At 60.4% G+C, this 14,601-nt stretch overlaps 1 protein-coding gene across 1 annotated transcript; it reads right to left on the bottom strand.

The window, feature by feature from the left end:
• Positions 1-6,823: 6,823 nt before the first annotated feature.
• LOC308226684 (carbonic anhydrase 15-like) lies at positions 6,824-13,515 on the bottom strand (the record flags this gene model as incomplete). The annotated part of the gene is made up of 8 exons (XM_080628619.1): positions 6,824-7,042; positions 7,684-7,850; positions 8,033-8,099; positions 8,406-8,498; positions 9,161-9,321; positions 9,514-9,684; positions 11,814-11,849; positions 13,449-13,515. The coding sequence occupies 8 exons, from the start codon at positions 13,513-13,515 to the stop codon at positions 6,824-6,826; spliced, it is 981 nt and encodes a 326-aa protein (XP_080484745.1).
• Positions 13,516-14,601: the final 1,086 nt, after the last annotated feature.

The following is a 14,601-nucleotide window of genomic DNA, read 5'->3' as shown; positions in this document are numbered from 1 at the left end:
ACGCACAGGGGACTGGGCCGATGGAAGCAGTCCCAGTGTCCCTGCCCATGTATTAGGAGACGAGGCTCAGGGTTTTCACAGGAAACCCCATCCCCATGGAACAAAGCCATGCCCAGACCATACTGCAGCAGCCAGGGAAGGAGCCAGCAGTGGGATGCTCAGCTTGCACTGGAGCTAGAGGAAGGTGGGCAGGGCAGCGGTAGGGTCTGTCCTGCTGTGTGTCAAGATAAGCTCCTTTAAGACAGTTTCCTGGGCACAGAAGAGCCTGCAGTGGCAGCGTTGGTCCGGGGGGCTGCCAGGCTGCAGCAAGGGTCTGGGAGGTGCAGATCCTTGGAGCACCCATCCCCACTCACCGCTGGGGGACACAGACCCAGAGATGGCACCAGCTCCTCTGCCCTGGCACTGAGCCTCTTTCCGTGCTCAAGGGAGGTTATTCCCTGGCAAACCCCTGCCTGCAGCATCCTTGTCATGGCTCTGCTGGGGCTTTTGCTCAGTAGAGGCTGCCTGGGTTTGTGCCAGCCGAGAAAGCCTCAAGGAGCAAGACCTGCTGCCAGGAAGGATGCCTGCTTCCATTTCCCACTGAGAAAGCTCAAGCTTCACGAATTATCGATTCCAGCAGTTGGCGAATCACACCCTAAAGCTGTGGTTGAGGCTGGAGGGAATGATGGGGTGACACAGGAGCCCCCGCTGCAGCCATGCTGCCAGATTTTACCCTGCTATATTGGGTACATTGGGGTGGGGGGGCAGCTGGCAAGAAGGGGGCAGCAGGGCAACACTTTCCACAGGGCTTGAAATCCATCCCAGCATCCCATGGGTAAAGCCTGTCCCTTGCTCACAAGACACCAGACTGAGCTTTTGCAGGCTCAGTTTAGGGCAGGTCCTGCTGGGTCTCGCTTCTGCTTGGGTCTGGGTTAGCACTGGCACATCTGACTCCAGGGGCATGGAACCTCATTAACTATTGATTAAAAGAGTTTGCTAAATCCTTTCCATAAGCAGGGGAAAAGCTGCTGAATTATGGATCTGTGCCCCCCACCCCAGTGCTCCCATACTCCCCCCACTGCCACAGCACAGCGGGTTCCCAACCCCGCTTTTATCCATAACAAGCCAAATGGGGAGCCATTGCTGGGAATCACACCGGGATGGGGGGCCTGATCCAGGCCTGAGAAGCGGTGCCTGGGAAGAAAAGAGTTGTCCTGCTCCTGCAGCCACCATCGGTGGGGTTTTCTGCTGAGGGAAACAGAAACCCACGTCCCTTCGCAGCTGCAGCTCTCGCTCTCTCTCTGCATCTCCTGTGCTGCCGTTTTAAAGTTGTTTATTTTCTGTTTCCCCAGCTCACCATTAACTCTAAACGAGGGGGATCTATTTTAGTAGATGAGATGATTCAGGAAGGCTTTATTTAGTGGCAGAGAGATGCAGCAGGTGCCATGGTGGGAGCAGGGCTCGGTAAGATCTGCGCCCACAGGCAAGGGCTTAGCAAGGCCTTTGAGGGAGTTTAATAACCCCCTGTGGTTTAGATGCTTTGGGCTTGGAGGGACCCCATCGCTGAGACCAGAGGGAGGGATGTGGGGAAGGAACAAAGGAGTGTGGGGCAATGGGAGCTCTTGCAACACATGCCCAAAACATCACACCCAGCCCCAGAGGGCAAAGCTCTGCTCTGGTCCCCAAAGCCTGCCGTAGGGTAAAGGCAGCCCCTGCACCCACAACCTTGCACTTGGGGGCTGCCATGCTGGACCCTATCCATGGGGGGCAATTTGCCAGGGTTTGTTCCCCCCAGAAACCAGCCTGGGCTTGCTGGTTTTGCATTGACCATCACCCGGTGCTTCCCCCAGCGAGCCCCAGCATCTCACACCAGGAGGATTCAGGGTCTGTGGGGACGTGACAGGAGCAGAGCGCATGCACCTGGGGCTGATGAAACACCTCATCTGCAGAGCCAAGTGCGACGTGGCACAGCCCGAGGGGATGGGGACGTTCCGCCTGCCCGGCCGCCCCAACAGCCGCCGCTACAGGAGGAGCAGGGCTGAAACCCGAAAGCGAGAGCTGGGGCCAACAATAGCCCCAGCCCAGGCTGTGGGAAGCAGGGCAGAGCCGGACCCCACTGGGGTGGCAGCGTGAGGACAGAATGAGTCCCCTGCTTTGGCTCTGCAGCTGTGCCCAGGCTGGGTGGTACCTGTTGGGCTCTGCCCTGCCCGACCTGGGGCACCTGGAGGGGTGGTTGGTGGCTGCTGCACCCCGTCCCAGCACCCCCCGGCTCACGTAGCCACCTTCTCCATAACCCAGACCTTCTCCATAGGTCATGCATCAACCTGCTCTACATAGGCTGTGCAGAGCCCAGGCTGTGCCACGCCAGCTCGATGCCCTCCTGGCCCCCCCGGCACTGCCACCGTGCAGCTGTGCAGCGTGGGGCATCCCCAGCTAAATTTACTCCTGACCTGCCCCAGTCCCCAATCAGAAACTCAAAAGTGGGCCCAAAAAAAGGAAGCGAAACCGTCTCCAGTGGGTGCTGACGTGTGAAGGGGAGCGAGTGCCGCGTGGCAGAGCCCTGCTGTGAGCGCTGGCTCTTTACTGCAGAGACCTTTGTCCCTGTTCCCTCGTTGAGTTCTCGCCTTGCCACCATGTCAGGGGCGGACAGGCTTCGGGGCAGCTTTAACCTGCCCAGAATTGGCAGGGTGGAGGTTTAGGGACCCCCTGTGAGATGGCACCAAGGCTGGTGGGGCTGTGTGCCAGGGCAGGGTGCGTGTCCCCAGCCTGGGGTCATGTGTCCTGGAGGGTCCCAGCAGGGTCGTGCCTGGCAGAGGTCCCTGCCTGATGTGGGGTATGTCCACATGCATGCACACACATGCACGTGTAAGCACACACACACACAGTGATCCCAGTGCATCCAGGCCCGGCACTGCTGTCATGTGGGGTTCGGAGCCAGGGCTGACCCTGACACTGCTCAGCTCATGGCCTCGTTCCCCTGTGCCACCATCACACGGGTATAAACCTGGAGCACATTTCAGGCCAGGTCACCCTAAATCCTCTCTCATTAACTGAATTACACTGAACAGCCCCTGCCTCCTGCCAGGCAGCCCCTTAGGCTTGTCCCTCAGTCCAACCTGCCGCAAGATGCATTGGGGCAGCCTTCAGACTCTCACAATATGGGGCAGATTCCTCCAGATCTGAGCAGTAAAATACAGGTTGTAAATGAGAAAACAATACAGGCTATAAATGATAAAGTACAAGTTAGGAGTCATCAAACACCATCAAACACCCCCTGGGCAGCTCTGGATGGGAGCTGCCAGTCCCAGCTGGGAGTAGCCAGAGAGCCTAAGGCTGAGGTTTATTGCCCTGCAATTGAAAGGGAATTAAGTGAAATAAATAAATGTTTGAGGCTGGCGTGGTCGAAAACAGGAGCTGAGCGAACAACCCTGCTTGTGGAGATCAGAGCATTTGCATAGCTCCGGCAAAACAGCAACCGTCAGGGCACGCAGCTGGCGGCTGCATGGGGAGGGGTGGCCGGACCCCTCGCTTCAGGCTGTTTAGATGTGTATTAAACCAAGGTAAACAGTCCCAAAGATAAACCCCTGGGCTTGTAAACAGGTTGTAAACAAGCTGAACCGATTGAAAAATAAACACAGCTCAGCTGCTTCAAAGTGTTTGTCATCTGAAGTGTGTAAGTGGTGATAAAAGAGAACTCCCAGCAGAGCTTCGGCCCTCGTCTGGGGACCCAACACACCCTTGTTTTCTGCTCACATTAGGAGGAAGAAGCGGGTCTTGCCAGGCAGGTGTGCTGATGGAGGGGTCTTAGCACAAGGCTGGTATTGCCTAGCTGGAGAAATATGGTCAATAAATTTCAGCCCTCATTAGGACTCCCAAAATGGGGTTTTTTAGCCTATGTGAAGAAATCTCTATGTGGTAGGTGACAAGAAGGTGATGGCAGTAGTGGATGATGGATGTGATGGAGGCAGCTCCTTGTGGTCCTCACCAGGCCCTCAGGATGGAACTGAAGGGTTTGACTCAAGCAGTTAGGGAGGACTTCAAGCCACATTTCTCCCCCTCCACATCCTGCCAGGGTGTGCAGTGGCAGTGCCATGGCTTTTGCAGCCAGTGTGAGGTGACTGAAGGGAGATCACGGTGCACCCTGGGGCTGAATCCTGCACTCTGGCCACTGCCACACTCACCAGCAGCCTCCCCACCCTGAGCAAATACCACCAGCACCAGCAAAGCCCTTTCCCCTTCCTCAGCACCAGCATGGGGTAAGAACACCAGGTTTAAGCACTTCTGCCATGGTTTGGGCACCGCAGGCAGCCATGCGCAGGGGATGCCGCCATGCACCACTGTCCCCAGCTGAGCGGTGGCTCTGCAGGCAGCTGTGCCGACCACAGCCGCGCTGCTCAGGAACAGCCACTGCTAAAATTACAGCCTGGCCAAAACCAAGAGCCCGCTTCGGCCAAACAGCAGCTGGGAGCCAGGAATAGCCCCAGCACACACCACTTCCTCGGCACAAGTGGCACCCAGAGCATCGCTGCCCCGCAGCGCAGGAGGTGGGCAAAGACACTTTGCAGACCCATTTCGGTGATGGCTGTTGGGCTGGGGAATGGCTCCAGGTCGTTTTTCCAGGCAGCCAAGGCTGCCCAGCATTCCCAATGAAAGGCACAGCACCTCCCCAGATCTGGGGACCCAGGAGGATGCACGGTGTGTTCTGAGCCCCTGGAGTGGTTTTGCTGTACAGAGGGGCTTGGCTGCCTAGTGCCACTACTATCCTCTGCCAGGGGCACCATGGCTGCGCAGGATGGGTCCTCCAAGGAATAGGGACTCTGAGCACAGGGCTGTCTGCTCCGCCAGGAGCTTCAACCTCTGCTGCCGTTGAAGAGCCACAGCTTTGTGCCTTCAATGAGCCCCCTGTCAAGCAAGGTCTGGCCCCAGGTGCCCCTCACACCTTGGCCTGGGAGGCTGCAGCAGTTTAGGGATCACTGTGGATGGCCAGGCCCTGCCATGCTCTGTAGCTGAACCCACTGGTCCTGTGACTACACTGGGCTGGACCCAGGCTGGACTCATGGGGCAGCTGCCCTGCAGCCTGTGGGTGTGAGGGGCTGGGCTGTGCAGTGGGGCAGGGGCACAGTGGGGACATGAAGGGACATGAGGGCACAGACAGCATGGAGGACATAGTGGGAACACAGAATCACAAAATGAACTAGGTTGGAAAAGGCCTTTAATATCATCAAGTCCAACCATTACCCCACCACTAACCCATGGCACTGAGGGCCTCGTCTCTTCTGTTTTTGAGCACTCCAGGGACACTGATTCCATCGCTGCCCTGGGCAGCCTGTTCCAACGCCTCAGCACCCTTTCAGTGAAGAAATTGTTCTCCATATCCCGTCTAAACCCTTCCTGGCACAGGCTGAGGCTGTTACCTCTTGTCCTATCACTTGTTACCTGGGAGAAGATACCAGCTGCATCCTGGCTCCATCCTTTCAGGTAGTTGTGGAGCACGATGAGGTCCGCCCTGAGCCTTCTCTTCTCCAGATTAACAACCCCAACTCCCTCAGCCGCGCCTCATCAGACTTGTGCTCCAGAACATGGGGGGATAAGGGGCACGGGGGACACGGGAGGAAACGGAGGGCACAGGGACGGGGGTGACAGTGACACGGGCACAGCAGTGCCCGCAGCCGGGAGGCGAGCTCCCCCTGGCGGCCGTCCGCCGCCGTGGCGCCGCGTGTCCCGCGCCCGGTGCCGGCGGTGCCGGTGATGCCGGTACACGGGCGGGCGCGCGGAGGCAGCACGGTCCCTCGCCCGCTGGCTCTGCCCGGCCTCAGCCCCCAGCACGGCGGGGCAGGCGGCCAGGGCCCTCCCCGGCACTAACGAGGTCCTTAAGGAAAGGTCAGCACATGGCCCCTGAGCGAGGGTACTGCTTCCAGCCGGCGCCAGCCGGACCCGGCGGGAGTTACCGAGCTGGGCGATGGCCACCACCGTGCCGGTGACAGGAGCCTGCAGCAGCCCCCGGCAGCCCATGGGCTGCATGCTGTGAGCTGCCAACAGCACCACCTCTGCCTCCCTTCCACAGGCCAGGGTGGCTGCTCCCAGATGCAGCTCTGGGATGGGTTTGTAGAGCCCCAGCACCCACAGGGCCCGCAGGCACCACAGTGTGGGGATCTGCTCCCAGATAACGATCTGTGACCTTACACCCATAATTCAGGAGACAGGAACATGCCTGGATCATGAGCTACCCCATTCGCTCAGGCCCCGGCTCTCCCCCTGCCTCGCTGGGCAGCACAGGAGCAGCTCTGGCAGCCACAGGGATTTGTGCCAGCGTAAAATTAACTCTGTGGAAAGAGCCATTGGTGCCCTGTGTCCTGCCCCAGGGCACTGAGGGGTGCTGTGGCCCCAGGAGCAGCCCCCATCCCTCTGCCAGCCACTCCTGGGAAAGCAACAGGGTCCCACCAGCACAGGGACCACAACACAAGGACTCTGAGCCACGTGCAGGGACAGGATTTGGCCATGGGGATTTATTGCACAAGGAGGAAAGGGGAAGGCTCGTGCCTGCCTGCACAGTGTTGCCAAAGAGACACAGAGCCACAGAGGCAGCACCCACAGCTGTCAGCGAGGACCTCGGCTTGATTCCAGAGCCTAAAGCATCCCACTCCCAGCAGCTCCACCACCCGGCTCCAGGCGCATTGCAGGGCAGTTCTGGGCTTGCAGAGATCCAGGTTTGCAACACCTTCACCAGCCAAGGCCCCAGCATGCTTCCTTGTGCTGTTTTGTCCCATCTACCCATGAACCAGAGGCGTCACCACTGCAGCGGGGAGATGCTCGTGTGGAGGCTGGTGAACGGCTGGCCCAGACGTTATGGGGTTGGCAAGGAGGGGCCAAGCAGGGCCAGGAAGAGCAGTGGGGAGAGGAGCTGATGGGGGACTCTGTGTGGGGACCCCCCGCTGGCCGTGGCTGCCCGGGAGGCGAAGACCTTGCGGCCGTGGAGGGGCTGAGGCGGGCGGAAGTTGTTGGTCATTCTGGGGAGCGTGGAGCCGACGGCCGGGAAGTGGAGGGTGCTGACGAAGGCCTGCAGCTGCGCAGGGAGAGCGGGCGGGCAGCCCCTGTGCCAGGCGCACCAGCCCCTGCCTGCTTGTGAGGCCCCTTTCCTGCTGTCCCTGATGTGCACAGGGCTTATGGCATGGCCCCACATCAGACAGGGGCCTCCTGCAACCCATCACTGCTCTCCCAAAACCGGACCCGCAGGGTAAGGACGTGAACCAGGTCCTTAAAAGGATCAGGTCTTGAGTTTTAAAGGAGCTAATTGTGTTCCAGTGGCTGCACTGAGCACTTAAAAGAATAGCTGGGCCATGATTTCCTCAAGGAGATACATCTGCTGAGATGTTTGGGCAGCAGAGGAGAACATCCATCCATCCATCCATCCATCCATCCATCCATCCATCCATCCATCCATCCATCCACCCTGGACCCTCTTCTAAGCCCCAGTGGGTTTGCAAAGCTCTCTGAATACTGGGGCTGGGTGGCAGAGTGCTATGGACAGGATGTCCCCGCCCTGGCATGTGGCCATGGCTCCACTACTTAACCCTCATTAAATTAATTGCCTGGTTGCCGGGAGCATTATTGTAGAGATGACTTTCCCTGTGCTGAGGGGTCGGGAAGGGCAAGGAGAGGGGGCACCCAGGAGGCCCCATCCCCTCGGGCTGTGCACGCTGGTACCTGCTCCCGACCGATCTCCACCGGCTCCTCAAAGACGGTCCAGATGACGACCTCGCTGCAGTCGGGGGTGGTGAGGGAGCCCTGGTAGCGATAGTACCTGGAGAGCCGGCCAGCACGCGGCAGCAGCGTGCTCAGGCGGAAAGTGGAGGCCAGATCCACAGAGTCCCCTGCAGGGTGAGATGTGGGCACTCAGCCTGTGCCATGCCAGGGACGTGGTGGGGACGGCAAGGCCACCCCCGTCAGTTTCCCCTCAGCCAGATGGTGCCATAGACTGTCAGGTCCCCTCCAGTGCAATCCCTGAGGGGGGTTCTCCCCTTTTCACCCCTACCCCAATGAGAAGGTGACTCACCTGCATGGGAGATGTTCCTCAGCCCTGCCACAATGGTGTTGTAGTTGGTGTTAGGAGTTTCGGAGACCTGTGGGTGAGGACAGTAAGCGGCTGGGGCAGGGCAGAACCAGGTCATTGTGTTGCTGAGCATCTGCAGGCAGAGCCAGCCCCACATCACCACGGAGCAGCAATGGAGAAGAGCTCACAGCTCTCATTGCATGGAGCCAGCGGTGGGCACCTTGCACCACTGAGGGTCTCCAGCACCTCCTGGCCTTGGCCCAGCCTTCCTGCCCCTCTTGCTCCCTCGGGGCAGCCATACAAGGCTCCACCAGCCACACTTTGAGGGGCCTGTTCCCAGCAAAGGGTCCCCTCCCTCCAGCAGCTGCAGACCCACCTGGAAGAAGAAGCCGAGGACCGCCAGCCCATTGGGATGCCCCTTGGCCTCTGCCAGCGTCCGGTACTTGGCGTTCATGTGCACAATGTGCATCTGGGGAAAGCACAGAGGGGCCAGGCATGGGCAGCCACCCCCAGCTGACCCTCAGCAGAGGGGTGCTCGCCCATGGATCCCCTCAGCCAGCCTAGGGCAGAAAAACCCGCCTGATCCCACAGGCACTTCCATGGGGAAGCTGCTCAGAGGATCAAAGCACCACAATGAAGGAGCATCCTTTGAAGGGATGTGGGAAGGGGGCCAGCAGTCCCGGGTGCCCACCAGCCACGGTATGTCAGTTTTGCTCTCCTCCAGCTGATAATTAATATTTTAGAGGCACGGAGCCTCTTTCACCCAGAAGGATCCCAACACGCTTGGCAGAGCACGCTCCTGCACACTCCTGCTTGCATCCACTGACTCAGTGGGGCACAGAGCCCTCCAAACCTCATGCAGTGCCTCCAGCAAGGCAGCCTGGCCTGCACACCACAAAGTAAAACCTTGGAGTCTTGCATCAACTGCTTTGTAACCACCCAGGTGCCCTGTGCAGCAGCTGCCTGTATCCTACCATCAGCACAAGTGATGAGAGCATAGCCAAACCTGCCAGTGCAGCATCCCAGAGCCTGCACGGCAGCCTTGGGATCACACTTTCCCAACCACCAGCATCACACCTTCCCATCACACCAAGGACTCGGGCAACCCAGAGAGTGTTTTTTCTCACCTACCTCCATGGGGAGCTGGCACCCATCGAGAGTGTGCTCGGAGCCATTCCCAGCTGGGCTGCCCCAGTGGAAGTGGAGCTGCAGCGCACGGTACCTGCCGGGGAGGCCCCCGCTGCTGATGGCGATGTGCTCAGAGACCAACTCACTCGCCAGGCTCAGCATCACTGCAAGGGCAGCGGAATGGGGTGAGGATGCAGCACAGCCCTGGCGCACTTGGACTCAACATCCTCAGGCTTCATCCCAGCACTAACACACACCCACAGGGGCAGAGGACACCCAGAGCGGTGGCGGAACTGAGCCGAGGCAGGACTGTGGCCAGGAGCTGGGACGGGGGGGATGCCCCATGCAGCTCGTACCTGTGTGCCCATCATTTGTCAGCCTCCACTTGCCCGGGGGGGCCTGGTCGTAGCCTTCGAAGAGGATGTCCCCGAGGCCCCTGTCCCGCTGCAGCCGGCGCCTGTCGATGTTCACAGGGGACTGCTTGCTGCCGCCGCACGTGGCTTTCAGCTCCTTCCAGTGGCTGGGGCCTGCAGAGGAGGAGCAGGGGCACCACGGGCAGCCACCGAGGCACAGGGTGCTGGGTCCTCAGCCAGCCCTGCAGTCCCGGTCAGCCCCGCCGTGCTCGCCTGCATCCCATGGGAGCTGTCCTCCTGCCTGGCCAGCCTTCCTCCCTGTTGATGAGCAGAGGCTTATTGCAAGCCTCATCCATAATGCAGCAGGGTTTCCTCACGGGGCTGAGGGCTATATTTAGCCTGGCACACTGCTGGTGAAGGGCAGGCTTTTCTTCCAGCCCCTTCTGTCCACCCCTGCAAGCAAACCCTCCCTGTGGGGCTGTGCTGGCTGCCAAACACAGCCCCTGGGGCTGAGGCTCACACCAGGGCTGGGCAGGGAACTGTTCTATGCAGAGGGATCCCACTGCTCCATACAGCACCTGCCAGAGAAGGACAAGCAGGATCCACTGAGTAGGGATGGAGGAGTTGAGGCCCATTCATAGGACACACGGTTTGAGTTTTACCTGTTTACCACATTTTACCCTATGCGTGCTGCCCTTGGCCAGCTGTAGCAGGTGACAGCACATCCTGGCCACACAGCTCATCCTGGGGCAAATCCCACATGGGGTCCACATGACTGCATGATCCCCATCAGCAGCTGCCAGGGTAGGGGGTCACCATGGCAAGAGCTGGCAGTGCCAGCAACCAGCTGTACCCACTGCAAACCCAGCGTGCTGCCTGGGGGCCATGAGCAATGGTCCCCACGGCTGCCACCGTGGCCAGACCACACACTGCATGTGTGGCTCACTGTGCCCATCATCCCAGCATCCTCCCTTCTTGCAGCACTGGACACTTGCTGCGATCCACAGCTGTGGCATGGGACATAGCCGGCCACCCTGCTGGTCACTGCTTCAGCGTGGCTGCTCTGACACCTTGCTCCTTCACTTTATGGCCCCAGGGCAGCCTGACCTGCACGTGCTGGGATGAAGGTGTTGGCACTGGGCTGCATCCCATCCACGGAATGGGAACTCCCCTGACACCTCCAGTCCTGTCTTCCCACGGCACCTCCAGTCCCGAGGCAGCTCAGAGCATCCCCCCTCAGCACTGCTCCTCTGCTCTGGCACACATTCTGGCTGGGCAGCCTTTTGTAACCAGGGTCTGGAGGGGCTGCTCCTCCAGCAGCACCCTATGGTGCACCTCTTGCATTTACCAACCTTCCTCTTGGGTAGACAAAACCACAGACACACGCTCATCTCCGCCTCCTGCCCCCTGGGCTCAGCCCTGTGTCTTTCCCTTCTCCTCTCCTTACTCCAGGCAGCTTTTTGCCCGGAAACCCTGGGAGCTGCAGCCTGGCCGTGCCGGCACCGCACCAGCTCCCCAGCAGGCTGCTGTTGGGTAGCCCCACACATAGCCCGATGCCTTCATTAAGGCACCGATCCCCAGAGCCCTGCTGCGGGCACACGGCCGGCCCTGCGCTGCCCAAGCCGCTTCCCACTAGCCCTGCTCCCCTGCAGAAATCGGCTCTGGCCACCCCCGTGGTGACGTTGGATTGCTGGTAGCATGGAGTGCTGCTCCGGCAGGGATAAGCAGAGCCCATGGCTGGTGCACACGAACCGCTGGGCACGAGGCGTGTAAACCCAGCAGCTATAAAACAGCTGGGCCGTAGCAGCTGATTAAATGCTTGTTGATCTTTAATTAACCTTTTACAAGCTATTTGCCTGCTTCCAGACAAAGTGCCCCCAGCCATGCTTCCCTTCCCCTACTTGCTGCCTGCCCAAACGGAGCTATCCCCCTCCAGCCAGGCCCGTGCCCCACAGCCCCCTCAATGCCTTGATGGGGTTGCTAATGGCATGTTTTACATGTGTGATTTAACTTGCTGCAGATGGAAGGGGGAAGGTTGGTGCTGCCCTGGAAGCACCCAGACCTGGCTGGAGTGGGCTCAAACTTGTCCCCAGTCTCTATATCAGCACACCTGAACGTGAAGCCCCCCTAATCGATCCCACCTTGGTGTGATATGGGTGAATCTGCCCTTTTCCAAGCCATGCTCCCCACTGCAGCCTCACTGATGCTGCCCAGAGTGCCTTCAGCCAGGGGCTGTGGGGAGATGTAGGGGTCTGAATCCCACACAGCCCTGACACCCCCGTCCTGCACATGGCACCACTCACCGCACTGGGGGTCCTGTGAGTCATAACACCACTGCCCTGCGGAGAGAGGAGAGCTCAGTGCAGGTGATGGAGACAGGACCCACTCCCCAAACCCACCCACAGCCGTGCCCAGCCCCCCCATGGCAAGAGCACCCCTCATCGCAGCCAGGGGTCCCGCCAGCACTTGTGTTCATCCCAGTTATTCTTAGCACTGGTGCTTTCACACCTTCCCTGCCTCCCCCTCCAACCGCTCCACAGGGAAACCTCCCTCAGCATCACTCCACTCTGTGGCAGCCAAACCTCACCGCTCATGGGGCTCCATCCCCAGCTGCTGTGGGAGCATCCCCCCTTGTGCACCCTGGGGAGCCAAGGCAGCCCCTCACCACACATCCCCTTCCCCTGGGTGAGTGGGGAGCTGAAGGCACTGCTGCAGCCTCCACCGCTCTTCCCGCGGCTCCTGGGGTGGGCTGGCAGCAGAAGGCGGTTGCTGGGGGCTGATGGAGAGGCCTGTGCCCACGCTGCGGGGACTTAAAGCTCGCCCCATCGCTCAGGGCCACCTCAGCTGGAGCTGCTGAACTCCCACCAGTGCTGTGCCTGCGCTCAGAGCGGCTACAGGGACTGTGCACTTGATGCCAAGTGCCGGCACAGCAGACATGGGGATGCCGAGGATGCCAGGGAAGACAGAGCCCTGCTCCTGCTGTCTGCACAGCCACCCAGAGCCATCAGCTCTGCAATGGGAACCAAGGAGCACACCCCTTCCGTCCTCAGCTCCCTGTCCTGCTCCTCACAGGAGGCACAGAGCAACCCACTGCTGCCCAGGGCCAGCCTACATGAGCGGTCCCCACAGATGCCATGGGGCCATGCCAGCAGGCTGCTGCAGGTGAGATGAGCTATGCTCCCATGCCAGCCGTGACTGCTTGGACCAGCAGGATGAAAGTAGCCCTGCCTGCCTCCACCTATGCTGCTCATAGTGCCAGCCTGCAGCAACACATCCAATTCCTTGCTATGGCAGCACGGGACACACCAAACCCACAGGATTGCTGGGAGCGGGACGGAGCAGGACTCAGAGGGTCCCCAGGGCAGGGACCTCAAGCACTCCTCCCTGCCGAGGCAAAGCCAAACTCCTTTGCGATGCTCGAATCCGCACCCACCAGCCCTTGCCTGACCTCGAGCATCCTCTGGCAGGAACCAAAGGAGCGCTGTCTGCTGCCAAGCCTGGCCCAGATGCAGGTGAGCACCCGGCGCCTCGGCCCCAGGACAGCAGCCCTGAGGTGACGCAGGTCTGTGGGGTGGACAAGCTGAAGCCCAACACCCTAATGCCTCAAACGGGACCCCGGCCCAGACTCCCCTAGCAGAACAGGTAGCCCTGGGTGGGCTGAGACCTCCCAAGCCCAGCAGCACAGTGGGGACATGCACCAGTGGGGAGAAGGGTGCTGGGAGGCCAGGAGGCAGCTCCTGGAGCAGACCAGGTCCCCCAGCACCCAGCCCCCCAGCACATGGCAAAGGGAAAGGAATAAATGGGTTGGCACCAGTGCACCCCAGCCCCGCAGCCCAGGACCCCCATCATCTCTCACCATGGGACCCACCATCCCCTCAGCTACCCCAGGCGCGGCGGGAGCGGGGCAGCGCGTCTCGTCTCGTCTCATCTCATCTCACCTCCCGCGGCTGCTTGCATGACGAGAGGCAAAGTCAGAAAAGTTATCCCCATCCCCTGCGTGCCCATGGCAACGGCAGCGGGGACCCCAGCAGCCCGTCCTCCTCCTCCTCCTCCTGCGCAGTGCGCCCGGGCAGGCAGCGCTGCCAGCGCCCAGCCAGCCCGGAGGAATCCTCGGCTCCAGCCTGTGCTCTGCTGTTAAATATTCATCACAAGGGCTGAGTTTTTAACTCCTCTGCTGCTAGCGGGGAGCGGGGGAGCGGCCCGGCCCCCAGCCAGCCCCGCCGCGCCTTGCCAGGCCCCTGCCCGGGATGCCAGCACAAGGGCAGGCGGCAGGGGCAAGGCAGGGAGCAGGGGGCTGGTGGAGCCCGCTCCCCTCCGAGGGGTGGCCCTTGGTACCCTCCTGCTCTCCATCCCCAAAGCAGGGGCTCTGCAGCATCCCCACTGTGCCCCATCCCTCCCCCTGCACAGTGCTGTGGGGCCACATGTGGGCTTCAGAGGGGCTGTCAGCAGCCAGAAGGGGCTGGGGCACCAGCTCTGCCCCATCCTCTCCCCACTGTTAGCAGGCATATGCTGTGGGACAACATCCAACCCCACAGCCAGCAGTGGGTCCTGCATCCCCCATGCCCAGAGAATGGTAGCTCTCATCAGGAGCCTGATATGGAGCAGGCAACGGCATGGGGACCCACAGGCCACATCCAGCTTATCCCTGCAAACAAAGGCCGCTCCCTGGGCAAAGCCCAGTGGTCATCCACGGTGCCCCATCCTTGGGGCTTGGTGGTCTCTGCAAACCACACTATGGGGACCCTCAGCCCTTGGCATCACCAAGGAGCAACACAGTGGTGGGGCAGGGTTCAACCCTTTCCCTCCCTTCAGCCAGCATGAGGCCACACCATAGCAAGAGCCTTGGTACCCACCTGGGCATCGCAAGAGCCTGATGCAGGGATCCCGTGCTCAGCTCCCCAGCATGGAAGCAGTTCAAGCCATTCCCATTGCACCCATCCAGACAGGTCCCACGGGAGCCAGTATCTTGCCAGCGGGCAGGTAGGAAGGGGGTGAAAACAGGAACACGGTGTTGTCACATTCCCCCAGGACCTCCCCGCCATCTTCAGGCACAGTGGAAAGCCACGAGGCCCATCCCGCAGCTCCTCTCAC

The sequence above is a fragment of the Psittacula echo genome (genome assembly GCF_963264785.1).
Source record: "Psittacula echo genome assembly, chromosome: 13".
NCBI lineage: Eukaryota > Metazoa > Chordata > Aves > Psittaciformes > Psittacidae > Psittacula > Psittacula echo.
Note: the sequence above shows the minus strand (reverse complement) of the source record. Positions and strands in the feature narration are given on the sequence as shown.